A 27,759-nucleotide genomic window follows, 5' to 3' on the forward strand; every position below is an offset into this window, starting at 1 on the left:
AAAATTGAAAATTTTTGGAACAAATTTTCGACCCCCATACCTCCCACCCTAGCTGGACACAGCCGAATTTTTATTAAGGTATATCGACGACAAAGCCTCTTCGTCGTTTCATTTTTCCACACAGGTAATGGACACCGAATGTATTTCGAGTGAAATGTGATTTAATTTTGGTAGCTAGACAACTAGAGAACGATCACAGTTCAGGTCAGCCAAGATGGAACTGATATTCTTGCTACTCGCATTCGGTTGTCGGAAAGGCCCATGGGAGCGTGGATAGAAGGTTTTGTGTTCAGGAAGTAAATTAAGCCTACGGCTCCATTATGAGGGTTACGGCCGGGGATGAAATTGTTCATTCCTATCAGTATATCTTGACAATCCGGTAGGTACGTGAGTTTAGCTTCTTTTTTCGCAATTTTTGGGTACGCTTTGAAGCAGTCGGTACGATTGGCTGTTACTATTGTAGAATTTTTCACTCGCAGTTCATACGTGATATCTTGTCCATCTGTAACAAAGTTTTTCAAATTAGTGATAAAGGATATTAACTTGCCAGAATGCAATTTGTAACACATATACCGTACTTTTGCTAGCCTTTAATATTGGCTCTTTTTGTAAGGATTCCCGTTTTAAACAGCTCTATCACATTACAATGTTAATGCGAAATCGGCAGAGCAAAACTTGCGCCAGGTGATGGAAGAACACTTCGGCGGCGGGAAAATAAACATCCACAGTCGCAGTGTTGATAATCAGGACTAGGGGGCATGTATTTTCTGCCAGTAAAATTACCTTCTATGTTTAGATTATGACTGAGATATTTGCTAACGGAATCTATTGACAAGTTCCCATTTCCCGATATATTCAAGTCTTCCGGCCAACGAGCATTCAGAAGTTTGAATATAGGTTTTCTTAAATTATGAAGAGGTGTGTTCCGCACAGCAAAAAAAAAAAAAACGGTCACATATTTCTCGGACAAGAACAATCACGTCACGAGACCCAACGTTTTGGGAGGCTGCAAGGAAACACCAGTTGTCGAACTAGCATCTCACCCTCGCGTGCAAGCGCGCAGAGTTTGAAATACAGTTTATGTACACCCTAAGCAAAACTTCGTCCGTACTGGTCGTTTTGCAAGACACAAACAATCGTTTCGTGCGATGTACAGGGGTGATCAAAAGTTCGTAGACCGGGCTGCCACAGCATTACATCGGAGAGCGCCCTGGGAACTTTTGACCACCCCTGTAAGTCACCTCAAACCGCTATATTTGTATATAGATATTTTCTCTGCGCAATGCGTATCGAATAAAATACCTAGAAAACACTGGGTCGATGCTCTTGAACACAACAGACTAATATCCTCGTCGTCTTTAATCATCCTCTTTCTAGTATAATAAAAAAAATTACCATTTCGCCCTCTTTTTGGAAAATATTCACATGCGAATGTGAAACGTGTTTCCGTAAAAGTTATCCTAGTTCGGTTTGAGGTTTCCAATAAAATATTCGGCCGTGATCTCTCAAAGTTCTCGTCTCCTACAGCAAGCAATTCTCCTCTAAAACGACAAGACCAGCAATTGTCTCGGCGCTGCGGTCATGACGATATGTCATGATTGCGCCGCGCGGGGACGCTTCCGCAGCACTTGTTAGCCTTCTCTGCAGCCTTCCAAAATCGTGGCGCGATGCGTGCCGAGAAAGCATATATAGCGCTTTCGCGACACGAATGACTCAAGCTTTCGGGGTGGGGTGGTCAACGCGGCCGGATTCTGTGCTCGAAGCCGCACAAAAGCAGCTGATTCTTTGGTCGGGCAAGTCAGCGGAAGATTTTTTTCTGAACTTCTTCGTCACCGATAAGCGTGTCCTTCTATTGACGCCGGTCCGTGACGGAAATGACGTGATTCGAGTCTCTGTCCACCACGACACAAGACAATATCGTGTTACTGTGAATACACTCTCCCACGTTGAGTTCGTATCTTCAGCAATGAACATATGCGCCTTTAGCCTTGAACAGAAAGCTCATATCTTCATTTTTATTTTCTCTTGGCCCGAGCTGTGGCCCCAGATTGGCGATGAGCTTCAACAAGTACACTTGGTATACCCTACCTTATTATTTGGCCTTTGTGTCCGTCTTGTTTGAAAGCTCGTACCTCTACACTGTAAGCACCTAGAAGCTATTTCTACACTGAATTCTGCCTTATTACAACAGCTAACACATCGAGCTGTTAATATCACAGTGACAAGTCTATATGGACGTCCCTTCTGTCGGGGAGTGGCACAAACTAGGCCTGTCTGTTCTTCGCAGAAAGCTGTGCGCATGATCATGACTGGTTCCTACATCACATTTGTGCTTGGTTGTTGCCTTCCACCACGCGCAGATCGAGGTCCCCAACACCACAAATTTCACGCTGTCAATCGACAACGCCCATTCGCAGGCAATGTGCATGGAAGCGACGCTTAGCGTGGCTTCCTTCATTTCCTGCTCGGTGCACTCCAGTGCTCCCTTGCTTCTTCGAATAAAAAGTGGCCGCGACAGATTACATCTTAACTTGTGCCCACAAACGGTATTCCTTCAGGGTAATCTCGTCGAAAATTCGTATCACTCTTATTTCTGTGGATGCAGCTTAAGATATTGTAACGCGGCGCTCGTAGAGCGCGAAAGAATAACGGGCGCCAACAACTGAGTGATCGGCATCTCAATGCCGTCGCTACTCCTTTGTCTACCATTTACTAGTTGCAGATAAGCCGACGACATCCATATCAACATTTTTGGCCAGGCTAGACTTAGCATCTATTCCATGAAGATATAGATGCAGGGGGCATGTGTTAGCCAACCGCGTATTGCTTTTCTCAATAGTGAAATTTACGTGCTCGAAAATAAGCTATTGTATCGAGCACGGTGGGCGTGGCGTTCCTGGTTTTTATGAGTTTTAAAAGCCTGTCCGTACACTGACCAGTCACGGTGATCTATTCGTTATGGTGTTTAACTGCTGACCCGAAGGACATGGAATCGAATCCTGGCCGCATTTTCGGTAGATAAGATGCTTGAAGCCCGTGTACTTAGATTTAAGTGCACGCCAAAGAATCCCAGGTGGTCGAAATTGCTGGAGCGCTTCTCTACGGCGTCCCTTATAATGATGTCGTGATTTTGGGACGTTAAACCCCGACAGTTATATTGAAAATTTGTGCACCTCCGCTTTAGCGTGTTGGTCATGGGATGGGATGGTTGCAATCTTATTTCCTTGATATCTTTCTGCAACGTTCACCATCGGAACATAAAATTCGTGCAGAACCATTCGCTTAGTCACGGTGCCTGTTCGTGTGAAGTGTGCACATGCGGGGTGACGACGTTAAAAACGAGCAGCTAGCAAACGATGGCCCCAGCTCAGCGTGCTTTGAGACCATGCGCTTAACCTCAGTCTGGTTGCAACTTGGCTCCGTCACATGGCGCTGACGAACAGAAAAGTCGCCGATCGCGCGTGCTCGTTAAATATTTGGGCGGAGATACATTTTTTTCTAATTTTAAATGCTTTTCTTGTGGGAGACACAAATGAGTATTCGCAATGGTTAATTTACACCTGGATTCGTTTTGCTCAGCATTTTCTTGTTCACCTAAGTGCTTCGTTCATGTATATTTTTGTCAAGGCAAGTGTTCAGAATCCTTTTTTTTTAATGATCCAGTTTTGCAACCACAACCGCCATCGTATGGCGAAGGAGCGTGAGTGGTGAATACTGGAACTGATGTTCGTTCGCCGGCTGTTCCAGACATGACCGTTGCAAGCTGGCCGAACTACTGTCACTGAAGCCTAATGCAACCGTGTGAGCCAAGAGACAAGTGGCATTTGATCTGTCAGCTTCCAGGTTGGGTGGTAGACATGCTAGCCGTATTGCTATTCAGTGAGTAACTGGCTGGCTAGTCACCGGACAAGTGATAGCAGCGGCGTGGTGTTTTATACATAGAGTTGGTATAGACTCTAGAGGAAAAGCTTCCCATAGGGCCCATTCATTAGAATCTCTGACCACACGGGTGCCGCCATTACTGCACCTTGTGAGCGTTACCAGCCCCTGAGACGAATGCTAGGCTTGACGGTAGCATTAAGTTTTCATCGTAATTATTGAAAGGGAGCTCACGTGAAGTCGAGTTATAAGTACGTGTCAACAGAAAGCAAAGAAGACTATGAATCGCGACTCCCAACACAGTAAAAAGACGCGCAATCGGCCGCGATCTCGAACTCATGTGGATATGGTGGCGCCATCTAGTAAAAGTGCCTGCAAACACATTCTCCTCAATCGTGGTTCCGCGCACAGTAATGTTCTTAAGTGGCCTCAAACCTTGCCTAGAAATCTTTTACATGAACGTTCAACGCTGTCTGCGTGTTGCTAATTTGTCAAAATTTCAGTGTTTGATTTTTATTACCAGTATTGCATTGAATAGCGCTACTTCTGGCCGATTTGTAAATAAGCGCATAGGCAACAATTACAAAGGTACAGTAATGGCGGTGTTTTTGTGGTCGGTGCTCTTTCGGCCTAGCTTTTCCTCTAGAGTCTATACTAAGTCTATGATTTTATGGTCTGGCATTTAGAGCTGTGCACGGGCCGTATTTCCGAGCCCGAGCCCGGCCCGGGCCCGCTGACTTTGTCGAAGGCTCGCCCGAGCCCGACGGCAAAGGGCTGCGAGCCCGCCCGGCCCGGCCCGACGTACGAAAACACAATCCCGGGCCCGGCCCGGCCTGACCCGGCTTTTTGAAGGTTCGCTGCGAAAACAAAGCATCGTTTTCCGGTAATTTGGCACTTTGTTGAGCATATCAAATATGATCAAACGACACACGAAGAACAGTCTATAATACACACATCACAAATTGTCGAGCAAAAACAGCAAGCAGTCCAACGATTCCGGCTTCAACGAAGTGCGGCGCTTTTGCTATACAAGTATACGGCCTCATCCCAGCAAGAATGGAGTTCGCTCGCCAAAGCCGTCACGTGTATGATGCCCATGCAAGCGTCAGCTTGCACGAAGGCGTTATACGTCGGGTCGCTCGTCGCTGTCGCGTGCATTTTCACTCATATGGGATCTGGCCTTAAATCTAACGCGAACAGTCGCGTGGCGCCGTCACTAGCTCAGGTGGTGTTACTTCTTTGTTTGTCAGAGTGCAACAGATGCAGTGCTTTACCTGCTCCCCTATTGTTTAAAGTAGCGAATGGAAAGGAAAAGCGGTGAAGGGTGGTCGCGGAAAAGGCGCTGTATGCGTGCTGGAAAACAATTCCCGCTCATTCTCTATATTTCTGGCTTGGGTCGGGCTTTGCACCGGGCCCGAGCCCGGCCCGATAAAACTTCAAGTAGCCCGAGCCCGGCCCGGGCCCGAGGTGAAAATACGTCGGCCCGCCCGAGCCCGGCCCACGGACCGGGTCGGGCTCGGGCTTTCGGGCTACCCGGAGCCCGTGCACACCTCTACTGGCATTCTCCTCTGCTGCTACCACATCAGGGACCATTGTTGGCGTGAGGATCACTGCACAGCACAGCTGTGTTACCTAGGCGTGTCATTATATGCTGAAGACCTCAATGTGATCAGTCACACGGCCACAATGGTCACAATCACGTGTATCAGCGTATAGAAGAGCGTATGAGTTATAGACAGGCTGTATCCCAGACTTGCCGATATCGTCAGAACTACTTTTCCCGATTACGTGTGCAATGTGCCGCCGTGTGTTGTTTACCGTTATATTACAGTCTGCGAGGTCTTCAGAATGTTTCCAACTGCTATGCCATTTTTAAAATATTCTGGGCTAAAATATTGTTTCTCAATAAGCACTTGTTGCTTTGCGTTCATGGCGACGTCATCCCTGCGGCCTGTACCGAAACCACAACCTCAAGCTCAGACAACACTTCTTAGTACCATATTGTAGGACATAGATCAGTAGCTGGACGCCGCAGACAAATGCAGCACGACTTCGACGAACGCAGGATATACAGATAGATACAGATGAGCGCTGCATTTGTCCCAGTATGTACCAACTCACCCAAGTCAAGGTATTATTCAACGCCTGTCACTGTGCTATGGTCGCTGTTACTGAGAAAAACAACAATACTGTTGTTGTTACTTCGTTTTAGCTGCGCATAGCGTGACGAACGTTAGGTGGTGATTGTTTTCTCGAGGATGTGCAGACAATTTGTAAAGATCACATGTACACCTGCATTATTATTATCAATGAAATTTTGTGTTTTCACGATATTCGATTGCGTTTTGTAAATAATCCACGTATCTTCACGAAGTGAGTCATGACGAGAGGGTGAAGCTCTGCGTATCGTATGGGTGAGTAACCGTACGTTACCCGAGCGCTGCTCCGTATAATGTAAAGTGAGTGAGATAAAGTTATTTAAAGTGACATAAATAGTCTACGACAAAGCTGGGTCCTAAGGTCATAATGCCTACGTTGAAGTCGCCGACTAGTATAAAGAGTTTGTGCTTGTAGGTGTTTTATATTGTTCCGTCAGAATTATGATTGATGTTCGTCTATTGTAAGCCTTTTGTTTTGTTCACATACAAACATGTATGTTTCCACTATAGCAATGGTTTTCTATATACCGTGGCAACGGACACTGAGAGTCGATCACAAAGCTATGTCCTAAGATCCATAATGTGTACGTTGAAGTAACCGACAAGTATAAAGGGTTTCTGATTCCAGGTGGTTTATTTTGTTTTGTAACAATCATGATTGATATTAGACTATTGTTAAACCTATAGTCAAAACCACGCATCTCCCCGAAGTGAATCATGAGGAGTGGTCGAGTAGGTGTGTAAGCACGGACGACAACGTGGACGGACGGACAAGCCTTGACCTTAAGGTGCTTCGCCCCAAAAATAAAACACGCACTTACCATTTACCACGTCATCAACTTTAACTATACCACACATATAGTCCCTGCTCTGGTATACTAATGTCTCTTTGTCTAGAGGAGCACCACGTTCTGCAATAGAAATGAAACAGCCATCGGCCACTCGAAAAAAACTGAAAATTCCACGTCATAATACGATGCCTTGAAACGAAAATTCTTTCACTGCCACGCTTCTTAGTTGCTTGCACTGGGTTCGCTCTGATATGGCGTCATCGTCCTGATGATGATGCGTGCAGTCACGTTCAATATTACATGCAACATACCCAGGCAGCACACAACGTCGGGCCGATATTGATTTTACGGCGGCTGTGCGCGGCCCCACCTCGGGCCAGCATTGCCAGCCTGGCGCCGATATCGGCGGAGCCGTTGAATTTTGCCGGCAAAACTGGGCCGATTTTGCCGCCTTTCAGCCGATGTTGGTCTTTCACCGGCAACATTGGACCGAGTTATCCGGCCTTCTGCCGTCGTCCCGCCGATATCGGCCTAGCCGATTTCTTTCACCGGCAACATTGGGCCGAGCTTGCCGGCGTTTTGCTGTTCTTCCGCCGATATCGGCTTTGCTGATGGCTTTCACCGGCAACATTGGGCCGAGTTATCCGCCGTTTTGCCGTACTTTCGCCGACATCGGCCGAGCCGATGGTTTTCACCGGCAACATTGGGCCGAGCATGCCATCATTCTGCCGTGCTTCAGCTGACATCGGCGGAGCCGATGGCTTATCGACGATGTTGGAGCTTTCTTGTCTCCTTTGAGACAGTTATACATGCCCTGTTGAGAACGTCCTCCTGCGTCGCGGCGCTCCAAAAGTCCTCGTCACCGACAGAGGTACGGCTTTTACGGCAGAGCTAACGCAAACCATCTTGAAATAGAGCCACACAAGTCACCGACGGACATCACCCGCAGGCGAATGGCCTCACCGAGCGGCTAAATGAAACCCTCGCCGACATGCTGGCAATGTACTGTACGTCGAACACATGACATGGGACGCCATAATATCTTCCGCACATAACCTGAAGTTAACACGGCAGAGTAAATAACGGCAGACATATGACGCCGTTCAAACTAGTTCACGGAAGCCCCTCAGCGACGCTGGACGCCGTGTTGCCGGCCGTCAGTGACGAGAGTAACTTCGACGTTGCACTCTACCTTCAGCCCGCCGAAGAAGCCCGCAGCTCGCCCGCCTAGGATACAATCGTAATGCAATAGAGCATTAGGCGCTTGAATACTTGTAGCTTAAGCTGCAGAATGCCGCTACATGGATTGCTGTACTAGCACAAATAACAAAGTTCAAATATTGTACCGTGCTAATGCCGCACGTACGACTCGGGGCGCAAAGTATCGCCGACTGAATAGCTTGCATTCTCTTATTAGTTTCTGCTATGACAATGACTAACAACTATCACTAGCACAGTCACTTTTCTACCAAAAAAAGGTAGTCTTTAGAAGAATACCTGACTGAAATTAGATGGCCACTTCGTTGACCAGTTGTTCAACGCTATCAAAAATGTTGAAACGTTATAACACATACCATTAAGTTCATGGGCCTAATTCGAAGTACTTCTGTTTCGTAAATGTTTTTGCCACTGGTCGGCCGACTTCACTAATGTATCCAGCATCAAAATTCACCCAAACATTCCCGCACGAATGCTTTTAACGGAAGAAGTTTTATGTGAATACTAATTCTGTGCATAAATCGAGCCTGTCATCATATTTATAGCGCTATATCATTTCAGCCGCTGAATATGTGGCGCCAGCGCTCATATACTACACGGACAGTTTCCGATCTCTGTGTTTACACATATTTACTCACGCGCGCGTTTGGGTAAAGCGTAACAAGCGCATTTGCTTCAGTGATGTCACATAATTTTACTTTATGAAAATAGTAAAAAGCTCAGCCAGGCGTGTTGCTGAGCTAGTAGGTTCATTATTTGAGAAAAATAAGTATGGTGCAAAAAAGACCGGGCGAAGTGAAGACACGTTTTGTCGTTTGAATGTTTACAAATCAACTAGCCCGCTAACCATCTTTAACGAACTGACAAATACGTGTTTGCCACGTGTTTGTCAGTTCGCATTTGCACTTCGTTGCCGTCCATTTTGTGACATACATATCTTTTTCAAGTAAAAATCTCGCTCAACGATTGCTTCCCACGTGCTTTCAGAAACAGTCGCATAAATTTATTATTATGGCACGTGAAATACGATGAAAAATGCGGCTCCGACCTGGTGTACGCAAAGTTTTCATGTAGAGACATGTGGCAAGAAGTGATGCACTGAAAATTCGACGAACGCCTTTCTCAAACGGCATGCCCATAGACATGCTGGGGGGATCGCACACCATTGTGGTAGGCTGAGCCGTGCTTTCAAGAAGGGAGAATTCGCATTTTTTTTTCGTCTTCTTCAACCTCTACCCCCCCCCCTCCTCCGTGCCCCTCGTTCAGCGTCATTGTCGCGAAACTCACTTGACCAGGCAGGGTAGGGTAGCCGTCCAGACGGAGGGACAATAGTAGCTGCGGGAGCAGGTTTTTCTCACTCCGACCAGCAGAATTTTTCAAGAAGTGTGGTGTGAGGACATGTGTGGTGGAAAGCCAAATCGTGCACGAGACGGATACGCGGCAGGATTCCGGCATTGTTTTCGGCAGAGATCACCGCAGCGAGAAACCAGTGGCCCCCTGCTTCCATGTTGAACTCGCTCACCTCATATAAGGCCGCGTGTTCACTGCTGTTACGTGTCATCAGATTTTTGTTCTCTTCTTATCGCGTATTCTCCATTGACCATCGTGTTTTGTGTATTCTGATATGGTGCGCTTGCATTTTTTATTCGCTCGTGTTTTTAGCGATCCAACGGGCACACGTGAGTGGTTTTTATGCACGATTCCTTTTTTTTACAATCTTACCTTTAGATTAGGAATGCGTGCGTGTCTATCTTGTTTAGATGAAGAGTTCATGGGATCTTGTGGTACCGCTCGCAATGTTTGTCGAGTCGCGTGCAGCAGTTTATCCATCTTTTTGGCCCTTCAGATATCACAGAAAAAATTGCAATTCCCGCTTAAAGGTTAACGCTAATTTAATTGCCAGTCATTGAAGGTAAACATTAGACAGAAGTCTGTCTGGTTGGGTAAGTAAACTGAGATAACTGATATTTATTCTCCAACCAAATTTACGAAGACACGTAAAAACCCGACGTTTCGGAACCAGCTCGGTTCCTTCCTCAGGGGGGACTGCGGCGGCTTGGCAGCGGCCTCTTTAAGGCACTCTCGCGGCGGTTAACGACCCCACGCATTACCGAGGAGCGTAGCCCATGCGCATACACCGGGGGGAGAGTTCCGAGTGAACGGTTGATATTTTGAGTGGTCCTCTGTATATGCCACGACTCCAGTAGTAACCTCCTCCTCCACTTGGTTTCACTTTCGAGGATGACGGTTCCGTTGAAGTCTATTCTGTGGTCAAACGTCTCTGCGTGCTCGGCGACGGCGCTGCGTTCTTTGTTGAGTTTACGGACGTCGTTGACGTGTTGCCTAATCCGTTCGGGGAAGTTTTTGGTCTCGCCGATGTATGACGAGGGGCAGTCGGCACACGGTATTTTGTAAACGACGCCGGGCGCCCTGTCTTTTGTTGGTCGGTCTTTCGGGCGGGGAAGGAAGCGGCCCAGCGTGCATGAAGGCACGTGCGCGATGTGCACGCCTTCTTTCCTAAAAATCCGAGCCAACGCCTCGCTGGCTCCCTGGACGTATGGGACCGACACGCGTTTTGGAGAGCTGTTCGTCAATGCTGGCTGGGAGTCGCGTAACCTCTTTTTCTCTGCGCGGCGGGCGACGGATCGAATGAAATTTCTGGGATAACCGTTTTTTCTGAGGTCCGCAATTACGCGGGCCTCTTCTTTCCGGCGTTCCGTGTCAGTGGAACATATCTTTTTGGCTCTCTGAAGCCATACAGTTCACGGTCGAGTGTGAACGCGACCGCACCCTCCCCTTTCTCGACGTCCAGGTGGCAAGAAGGTGCAGTGACTTGGAGTTCTCCGTTTACAGGAAGCCGACGCACACCGGCCGGTACCTTCAATACGATTCGTCCCATCCCTCCACCCACAAGGCCTCCGTTGTGTCCACACTACTTCAGAGAGCCAAAAAGATATGTTCCACTGACACGGAACGCCAGAAAGAAGAGGCCCGCGTAATTGCGGACCTCAGAAAAAACGGTTATCCCAGAAATTTCATTCGATCCGTCGCCCGCCGCGCAGAGGCAAAGAGGTTACGCGACTCCCAGCCAGCATTGACGAACAGCTCTCCAAAACGCGTGTCGGTCCCATACGTCCAGGGAGCCAGCAAGGCGTTGGCTCGGATTTTTAGGAAAGAAGGCGTGCACATCGCGCGCGTGCCTTCATGCACGCTGGGCCGCTTCCTTCCCCGCCCGAAAGACCGACCAACAAAAGACAGGGCGCCCGGCGTCGTTTACAAAATACCGTGTGCCGACTGCCCCTCGTCATACATCGGCGAGACCAAAAACTTCCCCGAACGGATTAGGCAACACGTCAACGACGTCCGCAAACTCAACAAAGAACGCAGCGCCGTCGCCGAGCACGCAGAGACGTTTGACCACAGAATAGACTTCAACGGAACCGCCATCCTCGAAAGTGAAACCAAGTGGAGGAGGAGGTTACTACTGGAGTCGTGGCATATACAGAGGACCACTCAAAAGATCAACCGTTCACTCGGAACTCTCCCCCCGGTGTATGCGCATGGGCTACGCTCCTCGGTAATGCGTGGGGTCGTTAACCGCCGCGAGAGTGCCTTAAAGAGGCCGCTGCCAAGCCGCCGCAGTCCCCCCTGAGGAAGGAACCGAGCTGGTTCCGAAACGTCGGGTTTTTACGTGTCTTCGTAACTTTGGTTGGAGAATAAATATCAGTTATCTCAATTGCCAGTCATGTGTTGCGAATGCCTACCGTTCCTTGGTGAACTTAATAAACGTGGGGGGGGGGGTGCTCCTCTGCTCGTAATTAGCTCACGCGTATACACAATCTTCTAGTCTAGTTGCCACTCTTAATCTCGCTTTTTCTGCAAGCCGTCTAACATTATCTTTCTTTTCTTCGGGTCCGTCTTTAATCCTACTTTAATGCTGCCTTCGTTTACATCTCCAGAATTTTTTTCGTGATTCGGCACCGTCGTTACTGAAAAGCGCTATACCGTCCGCAAAACGCAAGTAGCTAAGATATTCTTCGTTATTCCTTATTCCTATTTTTGCCCGTTCTAGTTCTTTGAATATTTATAGTGAATGTGCCACGCATAACGTTGAAGAGATTGTAACTCTTCGCATAGGCGTGCGCACAGTGGGGCAGGGGGGGCGGCCGGCCCCCGTAGTCACCTAAGAAGAGGTGGGCGCAAGGTCTGCCAAACACATTGACCTAACAGGGGGGGGGGGGGGGGCGCCGCGATGAACCTTCGCCCCGCCACCCCCTCTGAAGGGGAACCCTGCTCACGCCTATGATTTTGCGCCTGATCCCATTCTCGATTAGGATTGTCCTGCTTTTTTTGAGGAATACGGTGGCTGTGGGGTTGTTTTAGATGTTGGCTACGGTATCTATAGATGTTTAGATATTCCTTTATGGCATAATTATTCCGGAACTGCTGGCGTGTGTTCATATCTGTGAATAAATTTGTGTTTATCACCTTGCAAATGTGTTGCTCCTTAATTTTTCAGACGCATGCGTAGTTGGTGCAGCAGGCCTTTCATCAATTTAGATTTGTTTGAGACAATATTGACTTTCGTTCTCGGCCTTGCACCGTTCGACAGAATTGTGGGTCTTAATCGCACACTAAGACATCCGTGGAGCAGTCGTTCTAATTAGGAACCATTTTTCGAATATGGCACCAATGGCAGTCGATGAATGTCGTTGGGCCGCGAATAGTCTATTTTAGCGCTGCTGACTTACAATATAGTAACCACAGTAATACCGAACTGCCGTGGTCGGCACGCAGCCATTTTACTTTATAACACATGTATCAGCCTGCCTGATCAGGTTACTTTACGCATCGAGCAACTACCGCCGGTGTCTCCATATAAACTAGCTACGGGCCGACCACGACGGTACAGTACTACCGTACTTAACGCACGGTAAGCCACCACTGCTAAAACATAATAATGGTGTAAACGGTCACGCCGGCGGCTACCCGACATCGGCGGGGCCGACACCGCGCCAGCATCGGCTAGCATACATAGGCCCAATGACGGCTTGCCGTCATCGGCTGATTAACGGCAAGCCCGTCTCGGACCGACGCTGGCTAGCCCACGTCGGCCCGAAGCCGGCAAGCCCGCATCGGCCCAAAGGCGGCTAGCCGACGTCGGGCCGATGCGGGTGAAAGTAGCGCGAGCGTGATTTGTCGACGTGGGGCCAATATTGCTGCCGTCATTTGCCGACGTTGGGCCGAGATCGGTCCAATGGCGGCGTGCTGCCTGGGTAGCAGCGCGTGGCTTCACGAATTCAAAGATTGCGCACGGCTTGCAGTTGTTTTCATTTCAGCAACTCAATGATATTTTCTTATTTGGAATCATCTTCGAGTGCGAGAACAGCGTTTTGTTATGGAAATAAGGGCTAATGGAAGCCATGGGCAGCCTATGAACTCGTGAGGTCTCGCGCTCCCGTGTTGCAAGTCATATTGAGCGCGACTGTACATTGTCGTCCTTTATGGAAGGGAACACGCGAGCGCGTGGCCTGTGCTCTGCGGCGGCTCCGTCAGGCGACAGCTAAAGAAAGCACGTGCGCTTCTGGCGTCATATATTGGCCAAAAAAGCGCTGTTAAATTACGCTGCCTCTCCGCTCACGTAAGTGGCGGTGCCTGCAGTGCGTCGTCTGCGGCCAACAAATGAAGCATGGTGCGCCAGCTGCAGGCTTCGCCCAATGCCCGAGCGGGAAGGCAGCGTAATCTAACAGCGCTTGTCCACCGGACATGACTTGTTATGTTGTTCGCCAAAAGATGACGCCAAAAGCGGACGTGCTTTCCTTAGCCGTCGGTTGACGGAGCTGTAGGCAGCCGCCGAAGAGCGCAGGCCGCGAGCTCGCACGTTCCCTTTCGCAAACGAGGACAATGTACATTCCACGCAGAAGCAGACGCTCCAGCACAATGAGATTACGTCGACAGATCAGATTAGTGTCGACAGATCAGATTAGTGTCGACAGATCAGATTAGTGTCGGCAGGGAGAGCTGAATGACTTGGCGTGCTAACGATATTATTAAACAGCTAAAACTGCTGTGGGAAATGAAATGAAAACAGCAATGTGGTGTGGTTACACCCCACTACCCACTTCATTCGTGTTCAATTACACAATAAGTGTCGTGGGTTCGCCAAGAGAAGCAAAGAACATAAATCTGTCCCAAATATTTGTTTTTGCAAAAGAAGAACACGCATGGCATAATACAAAAACTAGATAATGCATAAGTATGCACACGAACATGTATTCATAGTTTAACATTCAAATACCGATCAGGAGGCACAAGTACATGTCATATTCCAGGTGATTACAAGTTAGAGCCTTAAAGATTTATCTCTAACGTGGCCGACGTGAAGAGTTTAATGACCCTAAGTTTTAGAAATCTGTGCAGGTGATACGGCCTGCGCAAATTAGCAGATAATAATTCTAAGCTCTCGTGTTTTATTTGCCGCACATCGCACAGTACACAAGCCTGTCCGCCTTCACCTTCATCGAAACACGGCCATCGTGACCGGGATCAGAACCGCGCCTATTCGGTCATCAGCCAAGAACTCTAACCACTGCGTTACTATGGCGACTGAAAAACAATCGACACAAGAGTCGCCATGTGCAAGCGTTGGTGGCGTCGTCCTGTGCGTCGCATTCACCAGTGAAATGGAGGTGCTTTGTTTCATTTCGGTACCGTCAATATACGCGCAGATAGCCTTCGTTTCCAGTGTTACTTCTAGTGTTACCAAAAAACATAAAGATGTTAGTTTGTAGGCTTCGTATCCTAAAGCGTCCATAATGTGCGATTTGCATAACTTGCACTATTTCAGGGCGCATAAAACATTCTGCGAAAAGCAAATTTTTGCACCTGCCATGGTGCTCCGATCATTTTAGAGTCAGCAACTTGCCTGTGTCACGCGTAGTCCTCGTCTATGTAAGCGGTGCCTGAAATCTCAGCAATGCTTTATATTACCGCACTGATTGAAATTCGGCATAGTATCCCTATATACAACGTGCGCTACTGAAGCAGGGCAAAAAACTGTTTGCGATACAATTGGCGCTAAGAATGTGTATGCAGAGCAAAGACGTAATCGGCAAAAGTATCCTGGAGGAACCTACCTTTGTAGCTCACTTTCATTGCATTATACGGCGTGATGCCTGCTCGGGCTCGAGCTCTTTCATGGTATAAATGTCCTTCGAGAAACTGCACCCAGTCACTGAAGAAGAATCACGGCTAGCGTGATAAAGGAAACAAGTATTGGTATGCGTCTCATGGTTACCTGATTATAGCCTTTCGGTAACCAAGAAATCTCCGAAAAAGCACGTCTTCGTTGTACATATTGTCAATGACATCCACTTTGCAGTCATAACCCCTTGTCGTGGATGTTGTCATGTACGACCATATTGGATCACTTGTATTGAGAAACTGTGAATGCAAGAAAAATCGAGTGCGCATCGGTAAATGCACCTATTTTTACTTTTACATAGGGCAGGCAGGGCTCGCTGACGTAGTGGGCTGCTCATTTCTTGCTTCCCATCTGCACAAGATCTGCGCATTTCAACATTGTACATCCCAATGACATCATAAGTGAATAATTAACAGTCAATAAGTAATTATGCCTTTATTCATCGAGGCACAAAACAACACCTTCTAGTCTTTGCTCATCAGAGGGAATTATTTGTGAAAAACTGCGCTAAAAAGACGGGTCTCGTGTCCTTTCTTGCCCCGTCTTTTTAGCACTGTTTTTCACTCGTAACCTTAAACAAACCAGCCCAAATGCGTACCCTACTACAGAGGGAATTCATTTTTTTATTTATTCTTCATTGTTTTGCACTGTATTCGCCATAGTAAAAGCGTGTGTATTAAAAGCAAATACAAAGAGAAATCCCCAACTGAAGCAATTAAGTGACTGTAGCGCTAGCATTTCACTTTGCGACACAGAAGTGACAGAGAATTTCGAATTCTTAGCCAAGGACACACCCTACAACTGAATCCGAGATGTCGGCCGAGAAAGTCCCGTTTGCAGTTTAGCGTGTGTTCCTTTAAAGTTTCGCGTTTGGACAGCATGCATCTTTTTGCCGCGACATGCGTCGTCTTGCCTGGCTTGACGCATGCGCTTGGCGTTTCGTGCGCGATCTTCATGGCTGTTAGCTCCCCGAGTGTATCGCCTCATCATTTTGAGTACACCATTAGTATGTCGTGGTGTTTTCCCAATTTTCGTTACCACATAGTTTAATGTCCGTCGACGACGGACATCGGATGGACATGCCCAAGCCATACACAGCTTTGCACTAAAATACGTTATTACGACAGCAACCGAGCGATTACTGTGGGAAGGAGTATACCAGTGCAATGAACTGAGATAGTCAACGACGAAGAAGAAAAACAAGAGTTGAATACCTAATATTATTAAATAAATATTTGGCTATCTAAGGAAATGACAATAATAAAGTAATCATTAGTTATCCAATAAGTACTAGAATAATAAAAAAAGACCGGACTTTATTTTGCAGCGTGTTCACTTTTAACGTTTAGGCCCTAAAGAAGCAAAAGTACGTTCAACCAATGCCTACCACTAGCAACCGTGCGGCATATGTTGTCGAAAATGTTCAGTTCTCTCTGGGCGTACATTATTTGTTTGCTAACACACTGTTACACGAAAAATTAGCCATTTTAGGTGCTCCCCGAGAAGCGAATGGCCCCCATGTAGCACCTCGCCATGATATGAGCTATGAACTCTAATCTGTGCGCATTGATGTCATATCAAGCAAACATAAGAGGGGTTTTATGAAATACTATAGACAACGTTTGCCTGGACTGACTACATTTCCGTGCTGACAATGCAACTCGAATAGATGAGAAAACTGAGGCGATATTAACAGCTGCTACAACGATTGGTTCGGTATAAGAAATCGCCTCAATATATTCGAGATGTTAGCCGCCTTGGGATGCCCTACGCGGCTGCTGAAGACGAGCTCAAGTGTATTTCAGACTCATAAGTTCAGCGTGTGGCTGTGTGATCACAAGATACCGCGCCACAACTCTTCGTACACTTTCTTGCTCCTCTTGCGCGGGGCAGCATTCGGCACAGGGCTCAGCGCACGCGAACGCATTACATTACCTCAATGAATTACCGCAAAAAACATTGGCCGCGTATTTGCGTGTTTCGCTGCAAATGTCGTCAAAAGACGACACTCTTCTGCCATTTATGTTTTGCGTTGCCTCAGACAGCGCCTCATCTATGTTGAATCGGCCGCATCTGGCTGGCATTGACAAAATACAGGAGGTGCTGTGTGAGATATGGACGCTATCTGGCCGTGGTATCGGGAAACATGAGTTTGTGCAGAACCCAGGGACACTGTCAGGTGGCAGCACCAAATCATCCGCAGAGGGCTTTATCGTGCATAGCGTCGCATTTTCAGCGCAGCCTAAGAAACACTAAGATCTTTATATTTATGTATCTATGTCTTTGCTAGTAGAGGAGAACACCACCTAATACGGATTGATGTTGCGCCTCTGATACGCGTAATATTTGCTTTTTCATCAACAATGCTCACAAGTGTGAACGCAGCTACCAGTTCAAGATGGCTGGACGTTCAGCAAGTGCTTAAACTTTGGCCGGGTGGCTGAATCATGTGACAGACAGACAGACGGAAAGACACAAAAATTTCTGCGTTCAAGTATCTTAAGAAATAATATCGTCTTAAAAGATGTCAACAGACATATTTTAATGCCCGACTCGCAGTGTTGGCGGTAACGCGTTACAAGTAACGACGTTACCCTTAACGCGTTACTTTTTTCAATAGCTTAGTAACATACCCGCTACTATTTCGGAACTCTAATGGGTAACGTACTTACGTTACCATTTTAGATGCAAAGTAGCTTAGGGCGGCGGCCTTCTCCATCTCTCCCGCGGCGTCCACATCCCCACTGCGCATGCGCGTCCCATCTCCCTCTCTCTCTCATTTCCTAGGCTCCCCCCCTCTCGCGCGCCTCATTCTCTCCTGCGCAACGCCGTGATGAGCGCCAGCATCAACGATGCCGCCAGTGTCAGCGTCCCCTCTCTCTCTTCTCCTACGCTCCCCCCTCTCGCGCGCCTCATTCTCTCCTGCGCAACGCCGTGATGAGCGCCAGCATCAACGATGCCGCCAGTGTCAGCGTCCCCTCTCTCTCCTCTCCTACGCTCCCCCCTCTCGTGCACCTGTCGACCGCGTTCCCCGCTCGCCCTGTGAGAATTAACGGCTAGGCTACATGGAAGACACGACGCGCGTTGCGTTCCTCTTCGCGTTCCACGATGCTTTCAATGGATGGATGCAGCTTACGGCACGGGACTGCGGCCCAGCTTAAGAACCTGGCGAGCCAGCTGCTAAAGAACTTATACCATCTCCCGCTCAAGCGAACTATTTCCCCGCTGCTTCGCATCCACACATGGTTTCCCTTCAGCGGGAGTTGGTGTAATTTTTTCGTTAACGTGATGTGTCGCGTTACTGGTTACTTTTTATTCCAATTATCCCGGGAGTTTTACACAATACTCATTCGCCTTGTAGGAGCCACTTTCCCAGACCTCGCCCCGACATTATCGTGTCACAGCAGCGGACTCCTTCTCGGCCCGCCAAACGTTAACAAATTGACCCCGCACGGGGTCCTTTGTTGCTGCAGCAGAATTGCAATGGGGAGGCAAACTGCTGAAATTTCTTGAATGGATGTGCTCTAGTTTCGGCTACCTTGCTATGGAGGCTCAAGTTGTCCTCAATTGTCGATGAAGTGAAGGGAAATGCGGTCGTCGTAACCGTCAAAAGCGAGCTGTCGAGATTTGCCTGGCTTGTAGACATCAAGACTCGGTGTGAGCGCCAGCACAACGGAGGTTGACTTCGGAAATGCCTTCTCGACATAATCGCCAACTGAAGATGAGCGACTGTCTCGGTACCTTCGGTGCCGCATGGCATCGCGATGCCTAAATAAAACGTTCCGCGCGTTCACTAGCTCTTCCTCAAAGTGACTACGCGAGTACCACATAGCGCATCCGTCGAGCTCCTATTAGCGCAGGTGCGGACGTATTCGCTAAGAAGTCAGTAAGCTGTCCGATGACAGCTTTGAAATGGATCTGTTGCTTACATTCACCAATTTGTGTTTACATTAGGAAGTCGTCCCTGCATTACTGTAGCACTGTTTATAAACTTAGTATTCAAAATTAGTTTTGCTTCTTGCTATCTGCAACTGTGACTACGTTCTCGGTTATTGAATTCCTGAGCGAGCAAGGCTAAGCCGGGGCACCTTACATACACAGTCGCAATATGTGCGGAAAATATACAGGTTAAACGGGAAAAAAATGTTATCATGTGAGCAAGTACTTTTTCTCCTGATTTACGACCATTTAAGCCTTCTTTAGAGGTACAAAATTTGCGCATTAATTTGGAAAGCAGAAGCACGCCGTCATAATTACAGCCAATTTGTTCAGTGATGTTTTCTTTACGGAGAGCGTTGATGATGAAATCCATCACATTCTGATTAATGTCCCACTGCGCAAAATGGCTTTGCCATGTGCAACAGAGTCAGGAGTCATCACATTTAACTATACAGGCAACTTCAGGCCACCATAGTACTGCCAAGGTGCAGCGCATTTGTGCAAATTATTCTCGCTAAATCAGTAATTTGGGTCAAATTCTTGTTTGGGCTAGACCTTTTATGTGAATATAGATATGAGCATTATAATATTGCTGTTGTAGGTTCCTGGTGCGAAGATGCACTGATCAAGATTTCTGACCATGAGGGTACGGCAGAAGTAACGCTGGTTACTTTTTTCGGTAACCGTAACGGTTCCTCTTTCTTTAGCGTGAATGAGTTACGTATTTAGTTGCTTTTTTTTCAGTAACGCATACAACACTGCCGACTCGTAAGATGCGCTTTTTCTTGTTTATCACTGCCCGCATTCTACATTTTACTTCCCTAGACGCAATACAACAATGCCTTTTACGTCATCCTTTCCAGTTGGCCGCTTCTCATACAACACCTCGAACATGTCGCAAACAAACTGGACAGCGGTTCTCGTATCTTTCATATGTACTGAATTCCTTGATACATATCACTGTGTTGAAACAACCGTGCCTAGACATCCGATAAAATTATCTGACGAACGTGATCGATACGTAAGCATGTACATTGTTTCTAGGAGGTATTGAATGGAAGTCATCACCATGTAACAATCCCGACGAAACCTACCTTAGCCATGTTAGGTATGACTTTCGGGGAAGGCCAACCGTCTGATCGCAATGGTCCAATTACGAAGATGCATACAAACGCTGAAATTATTCCGTCCTTCTGCATGGCGGGCACTTGGTTCTTGCACTGGTGTAAAGGCGAGCTACTTCCCTAAAGTCTATAAAAACAGCAACGGGGTGTTCGACTTCTATGACTTATATAAACAAGTAATAACGAAAATCATGATCTGAGTAGCTTTGTGCCAGGGCCGGGCAAAGATTCTTTGAACTTGCATCTCGATACGATACATTGAAGATAGAGATACGATACACATCCGCAATTATTGTATCTGATACGATACTTACAAATTGCATCTTAAGATACCTCGATACATTTTCAAATTTGCTATTATAAATCTATGTAATGAAGCAACAAACGCCTATCTACAGAAATGTTTGCTTGAAAATTTATTAACTGCGACCAACTATGATTAATTTTAATGAAATATATCTTTGTATCCCAAACGTTCTGTCTTTCTTGCCCAAACTAGATTAGTTTCATTCCCAAAAATCTTATTGGGATTTTTGGCTCCTTAACATGACTGCTCGTTATACGATGCGCTGTGAGTGGTGTTTCCTTGACGCTTTTATAATGATGAGAGTCGCTGCTCCGTTTGCCGATCAGCTAGCGGGTTAACAATAACGAAAACTTCAGAAAGAAGCCGCCGCACGATGGCACAAATACCGCTGTGCAGTCTTACTTTTCCGCAAGCGTATTATTATCTTTTAGGGGCGAAGCTCCTTAAGGCGGCACCCGTTCGTCCCTCGTAGTCGTAGTCGTAGTGCGTAACCAGTCTTACGCTTTGACCTCCAAGGTGGTGCCGGTGGGAGATTTTTCTTGTGCGTTGTTGAACAATAAAAAATTCGCAGCGTTAGCTAAAGCCGACTTCTTCTGTCTCTCATTCCCATTAGCAGCCATTCTTTACCTCCAAGGTAGTGCCTGGTGAGATTTCTCCTGTGCGTGATTAAACAATAAAAATTTTGTTCAAAACGCCGTTGATTGATGAAATAAAACCAACGAAAGACGCCAGATGCTTTGTAAAAGCAAAACGAACAAACGCCAGATGTTTCTAAAGCAAAACGAAAAGACGCCAGCTGCTTAACGAAAGACGCCAGATGTTTTCTAAAGCAATGGTTTTCTAAACAATGAAGACTCACAGCGTACATGCAAAATTAAAGTGAGCTGCAAGTCGTCATAACTCATCGAACCTTTAGTATAAACGCGCCCGATCTCACGTCGGTGATGATGTACTGGGCAGAATTCACGGAAGATTCACGGTTTACCGATGAACCTCCGCAGCTTCGCCCACTCATCATCATTCACTCCGTGGATATGCTGTGATTTTTTCTCAATACCGAATTTCCCGACAGGTCTCGAGCTGCAACAACGTTGGTTGCTATATTTCTTTTTTTTTGGGGGGGGGAGCATCGTGTTACATTAAGGAAATAAAACTCCAATGATTTTTCATATCCTACTCACATGCCGGCGTAGAGGGTTCGTTAGCAACATATTCACTAACGCGAGATATTTCAGCATTTGTTCTCCGAGAGAACTTGTGCTGCCGAGAAGGACCTCAGACGTATCGTAGCGACATAAAGCGTCGCAGGATACCACTGCTATTTACACTACTGGCAATAATAGTTTCGACTACCTGGTTACCTCGTGATGTGTAACACCACGTAAAAAAAAACTTTATGGTGACCTAAAAAAGGAAAACGAGTACATTCGAGACATCAAGTTGCAACCAGTCTTCTACGGTAGTTCTCATCCCGGAAATTATAGGACCGCTCTGTCCGAACCGCCCGTCCTGTCAGACGGCCCTACAGAGTCTATTTTTTTCACCTTTTCCTTGGCCTTACCTGCAATGCCTTAGCTGAGCGCCAGCAACAGCGAAGCGCGGTGCTTCATAGAGGAAATGTATAATACCATCGAAGCCCTGAGCAACTACGAGCTGGTGCGCAAGGTGTTCCTCTGTTAAAACACCGCCCTTGTGGTCAGTGTAGCAGCTGACCTCTTAATGTGGAAACATGGAAGAATCAGCGACGACAACTTTCAAAAACAACTGCTGTTGAAAGTTAACAACGTTTAACCCTATATCAAAGAAGCCACAGCGAGCCTCCCAGCCTTCACACAAGTATCCAGACTTCTCTACTATGCATGTCACAGTAGTTCTTTGTAGGTTGAGCAAACTCGTGTTACTGTGTTACGGCACTTAACTTTTGACGGAAAGTAACGCAAAAGTAATCGATTACATTTCTGCAATTTCTCAGCTACTTTTCCGGGGCTGTAATTGACCACTGTAATCAATTGCCTTTTAAGGGAAGTAATTGTAATTGTAATCAGTTTCTTATTTTATGGAACGTGCACAAATCTGCTCAGAATGTTCTCTAGCAGGTAGCGGGCTACTTCCACGTCGGAACAGAAAGACCAAGCATCTCTGCTGCGTCGCGGGCCCGTTCGACTGCCCAAAGCTAATCTTCGAATCCGGGGCTCTTTATAGCAGCCTCCCATTCGGACGGCGTGGTGACTTCGACGCCGCCTAACGCTGGGCACGGCCGGAGCATATGTTCTAAGTTAGCTTTATCCGCGCATATTGAACATGCGTTAGTTGGCTGTATTTCCGTTAAATCCTGTGCAATTGCGCGGGGTTAGGGTACGCCGAGGTTTTCTTTATTGCGATAGCAATTATATGTACACTCTCAACGGGTATTTGCCGTCGGCGCCGCCGTCATGTTCCCTATTAAGTCCAAATTGATTATATCCCCTGCGCATCGTATGTTCACCCGCGGGTAATCACGCACGAGCGGGGGTGATGAACGCGGCTGAAGCAGAGATCAAACGAGGCGGCCCATCCGTTGCTCGGAGGGTGCACGCGATCACAACATCACCCAGCGTGTTAAACCTGCCGTCGAATGCTCAGAGAGGAAACGCCCCATCGATATTGAACGAGCATGAAGCAAAGCGGGGGGAGGGGGGGGGGGAATCGAAGTTCACAGCTTTGAATTAAAGTTGACAACTTTGATTCTTAGGGTGTGGTCGCGATCGCTGGCGCGCGCTACCTCGGCAGGCATGAACCCAAGTTCAAGTTTACGGAGCTTTGACAGCACCGCACTGCGGCTCTGGAGGGAAGCTCTGGCAAAACTGAGGCAGGCACAGCCGACTCAGTTTGTCGGCAGCGAGAACACGCGCGCGCGCGTTGTACAGTCGGTGTGGGTAGCTGGAGCGCCGTGCCGATAGCTTGGCACGCTGAACCGAACGGCTTGCTGTGCGAAGCTGCGTTCCGGGTTCACAGAAACGACCCCGCGGAAGCGGAAGCGAGGTCCGCTGTATTGCTATGCCGTGGGCTGCCACAACACTGCAGACAACACCAAGGCATGCGACTCACGTGTGAAACTGTATCGGTTTCCGGGCATGTCGCACGAGAAATAAAGGCGACAAGCGAGGATCACCGTAGTAAGGAGAAACAAGTATGTCCTAGCTAACAGCGCTGTCTTGCGTTGCGACTCCCGGCCAGCCCTACAAGCGCTGCGGCAGCCAGACCAAGCCGGCATTACCGTGGCGTTACTGCACGCCAAGCTAACCGCCATCGAAACTAGCGGTGCGCGTCTGTCCCTTCACTGGCTTCCCTCGCACGTTGGGATAGCCGGTAACGAGGAGGCCGACGCCGCCGCTAAGGCAGCACACCACGGCGACACCCCAGTCACCAAGGCGATAGCCCTGTCGGACTACTCCCGGCAACGACTGCGGCAGCTGCTTCCAGCGGCCCACCCTGACAAGCGCGTGGCAAGCGGCAAACCACCGCCACCCCTACCAGAGACCGGCCTGGAGAGACGCGAGCGGTGGCTACTGCTTCGCCTGCGGACCGGCAGTGCTTGGCCTGCGGCACGCATGTTTTCCAAGGGTCGCTGCTCATCGCCTGCGTGTCGCAGATGCGGTGACGACGAAACTTTGGACCATATAATTTGCGCCTGCCCTGCCCTGGCAGCTGAACGACGCTTGATGGCGCGCCGCTATCGCCTGCTCGGTCTCCCTGCCACAACGGTGGAGGACTTTCTCTTTCCTGCACGTTCAAAGCTGCAAGCCCTGCGAGCCTTCCTCGAGCTTGCGGCTTCTGCGGACCTCGCCACCTTATAGACGAGCCCTTTGGCTTCGTGCTCCCGCCTTCGTGGACAAGACACACTTGCCACGCTAATCACTCCTTCTATCTTCCTTTCTTCTATCATCTTTACTTCCCCTTCCCCATTCCTAAGGGCGCTGAGCCGTGCCCCCACGACGGGAGGCAGAAAATAGCACCCCTTTTCATTTCTTTCACGAATCACTCTCTCTCTCTCTTGCGTTCTGTTTTGGCTGTCTCAGTTCAACTCTTTCCTTCCTTTCGTCTGCCTGCATCAGTATGTAACGCAGCCCAAACGCGCAACAACTGCAGTAATATTGCCACGCCCACTACTTGTTTTATTTTATGTTTTTTGGGTTTGATCGCGTGCGGCGCGAAATCTTAACAAAACGATCTACTACAATCGAGAAGCTTCTCGAACACTGCTTCGCGGACAGCCTCGAGCGTTGATAACGGTCCTTGCTGGTCAAACCCAAAAAAACATAAAATAAAACAAGTACTGGGCGTGGCAATATCTTCTCGCGTCTTCTCGCATTGTGAAAGTCCAGTTACGGTTGTAGGTGAAACAACTTCGCGTTTTTATTCCCCGTGTTCGTGAGACCTACCCGTCGTTGTTGAACGTTCACGCTCGCGTTATACCGCGTTTATCGTTGCGCGGTTGGTTGAATTCAACTGAACTCGCTCCATTTGTGAAAAGTTCGGAGCCTTCAACTTATGCGTCGGGAAGGCTGCTTTATCACGCGGAAACGGACGTCTGTGTAATTTTAGCAAACGTTGACATCGTTCTGCTGGTTTGCTTTGTTTTTGTCGCTTTATTAGGGTGATATACATTTAAGCCGAGAAATATAACTGTCAATAATACATGCTTTGCAGTTGCCACCATGCAGTAGCCACCTATGGAGATTGTGCGATTTCCTAACCGCGTTCGCGCAGCAGGTTTTATACGCCTGTAAATGCGATATTTTGCTCTTCACCATAAACGATCGTCGATCGTCTGCTCTTCAGCGTAAACATGACAGACGAGCATTTCCCCTTTTATCAAATTCGCTTTTCAGAAGTGCGTGCCCAGCTTGAAGGCCTTTTTGAAGCCGCACTGCAGGCGGTACATTGTGAGGCGACGCAAGTGCACCGCGAGAGCTCTGCACGTGCACGGAAGCGAGCAGCAGCGCTGTGGCGAGAACGGGAAACGCGTGTTGTATACTCCCAGTTTCTATTTTTCGGTAAGAGATGGCGCTGTGTGTCAAGAGCAGCAGCGCCACTAAGCGATACTTGGGGAGCCTATACCCTTGTACGTGCTGCGATTTCAACGAGAAGAGACCGTGCGAAAAGAGCATCTCTTCCCCGAGCGGCCGTATTCTCATACACCAGCGGTTTGCAGAGTTACGCGATATCGGATACAAATGAGTTAGCTGCGAGCCTTACTTAGTATAATATTACAATTTGTTGCTGTCGCACTCATTGCTTCGCCCTTGCGGTGAAACTGTGATTAGTTTTTTTCATTCTTCGCGAGAGCTTCCATGGACACTGGCGGCGGCAACTAAACCACCGAAATTAGCTATTTCCCTCCATTCATAACACCTTAGGCTCTAAGACTGTAAAACGCACTAGGTCGTGTAACCTCAAATAACAGATTCACGGGAAGACGACGCGCATCAAGCCGCCAGCCTTACCCGACGTTTCTAGAAGCAACTTTGGCCTTACCTGCATGCTCACGATGAAATTCGAAGTTCATCAACTGGCCTGCGAAACAGGGTGCCTGCCGTGCTCTCGCACCCTGGACTGCAGAGCAGGTTCGGTGGCGACGGCGTTAGCGCGCTTCTATAGAGCGCGCATTAACAGGTGCAATACGAACAATGGTAACCATCACAAACCGAACATAATAGAAAAACAGGACAAATTTTACAGAATCCCAATATACAGTGCTTGCGTCGTTGCCTACTTTCGGTTGTCCGAAACCGTTTGTTCTGACACACACAATACGACAATAGCACCATGGTAGCAAGTCCCCGCCTCTGTTTCCCTTCACTTGTGGCCCGTATCAAGTTACGGCGGACCGTGCACACGCCACGAAAAACCACATCACGGTCACGGCCAACGAAAGCCAGCGGTCACTGAGTGACCGCTTGCGCATATCGAAGATTCGAGACGCCCAGGGTGCCGCAACCACGGCGTTAATACGAAACTGAGACGACAGTGGCACAGGAGTCACCGGTGCGCTGAAAGTACTGGAACTAGAAGCCTGCGAAGGAATAATTGACACCGAAAGATCTAGAATACAGGTGTACGCAGGCATGTAGGCACAAGGGCAAATTGTCAATTAGTGTCGGCAAAAAGAAGTGAAATGTTGGCTGCCCGTCTACTGATGAAGGAAACAACACCCTCGTCCATGTGCTGAAATGAGCTTCCGCGATCCGGACATTCATTTTTAAGAACGAAACTGTTCTTGGCCAAGCTTTTCCCAGGACTATCGGCGTAACGCGGCTCGCAGCTCATAGCGGTTACCTGCCACAGAAATTCAGCAAACTCCACTGCTCACTTCCGGTCCATAAAAATCTAAAAGCTGTCTATAACCTGCTTAGCGGATATGTGGTAAAGAAGTTGGGCAAGCCACTCTACTCACCTCCGGTCCACGAACGATGGTGAAGTTGTCTAACTAGCCTGAAGCTCCCACGAAGCGCCTACTGTGCTATAAGTGCGAAATCGACATTTCTTTGCCGGTTAGAGGCAGATTTTTTTTAACGAGAAGCCTGGCGGCTTTTCCTCTTACGTTCAGCGGTGGGTAAAGCCGTGCGCTCTCCACAAGAAGCTGCACCTCGGCAGCACCTCCTCGTTCTGATCCAGAAGCCCGCGCAAGAGATGCCAATGCCAAACGCAAGTGGAGGGCTGAAGATCCAGACCTTCGAGTGAGAGAAGCTCACGTTAAAGGTGAAGGGCTCACATCGGAACCGGAGATTAAAAGGAGGCAAGCCGAAGCAGCAGAGAACGCTTCGTTGTTTCATCGGCCTTCGCGATGTTAAGTCAGTGAAAATGCGCTAATTTTTCTACAGTGCTAGTGAAGCCTTGGCACTCTGTACCGTGTCGCCCTCTCCAGCACCTTTTAGTGGGCAGCCCTATCGGCTCCTTTCTGAGAAAACGTCCACTCGTGCTGGGAGTCCGTGCTCTGCTTTTACTGTCGCCATTGCGCATTGTCGCCGAGTGAAGGCCAATAAACACCTTTACAAATTGGTGGTGGAGGTGGCTGTCGCTTCCTACCGCTGCCACAAGCGCCTCAAGACCTACCATAATCCGCTCACAGTGACATGCTGCTAGGTCGCCGGGCGGC

The 27,759-nt window shown here is 48.1% G+C and overlaps 1 protein-coding gene across 5 annotated transcripts; it reads right to left on the reverse strand.

Moving 5' to 3' along the window:
• On the reverse strand, window positions 1-26,248 carry LOC119373451 (uncharacterized). 5 transcript variants are annotated; one of them, XM_037643472.1, is made up of 6 exons: window positions 26,139-26,248; window positions 20,285-20,441; window positions 15,345-15,490; window positions 15,184-15,281; window positions 6,860-6,949; window positions 1-502 (listed from the first exon to the last, which is right to left on the reverse strand). In XM_037643472.1, exons 2-6 carry the CDS (start codon window positions 20,387-20,389, stop codon window positions 201-203), a joined length of 741 nt encoding a protein of 246 aa, XP_037499400.1. In that variant the 5' UTR covers window positions 20,390-20,441; window positions 26,139-26,248; the 3' UTR covers window positions 1-200. The 5 variants fall into 5 exon arrangements, 3 of the variants coding, with proteins under 3 accessions (XP_037499400.1, XP_037499402.1, XP_037499401.1); XR_005179866.2 differs by lacking the exon at window positions 15,345-15,490 and having other exon boundaries at window positions 15,184-15,298; XR_005179867.2 differs by lacking the exon at window positions 15,184-15,281.
• Window positions 26,249-27,759: the final 1,511 nt, after the last annotated feature.

This window comes from Rhipicephalus sanguineus, chromosome 11 (genome assembly GCF_013339695.2).
Source record: "Rhipicephalus sanguineus isolate Rsan-2018 chromosome 11, BIME_Rsan_1.4, whole genome shotgun sequence".
Classification (NCBI taxonomy): Eukaryota; Metazoa; Arthropoda; class Arachnida; order Ixodida; family Ixodidae; genus Rhipicephalus; species Rhipicephalus sanguineus.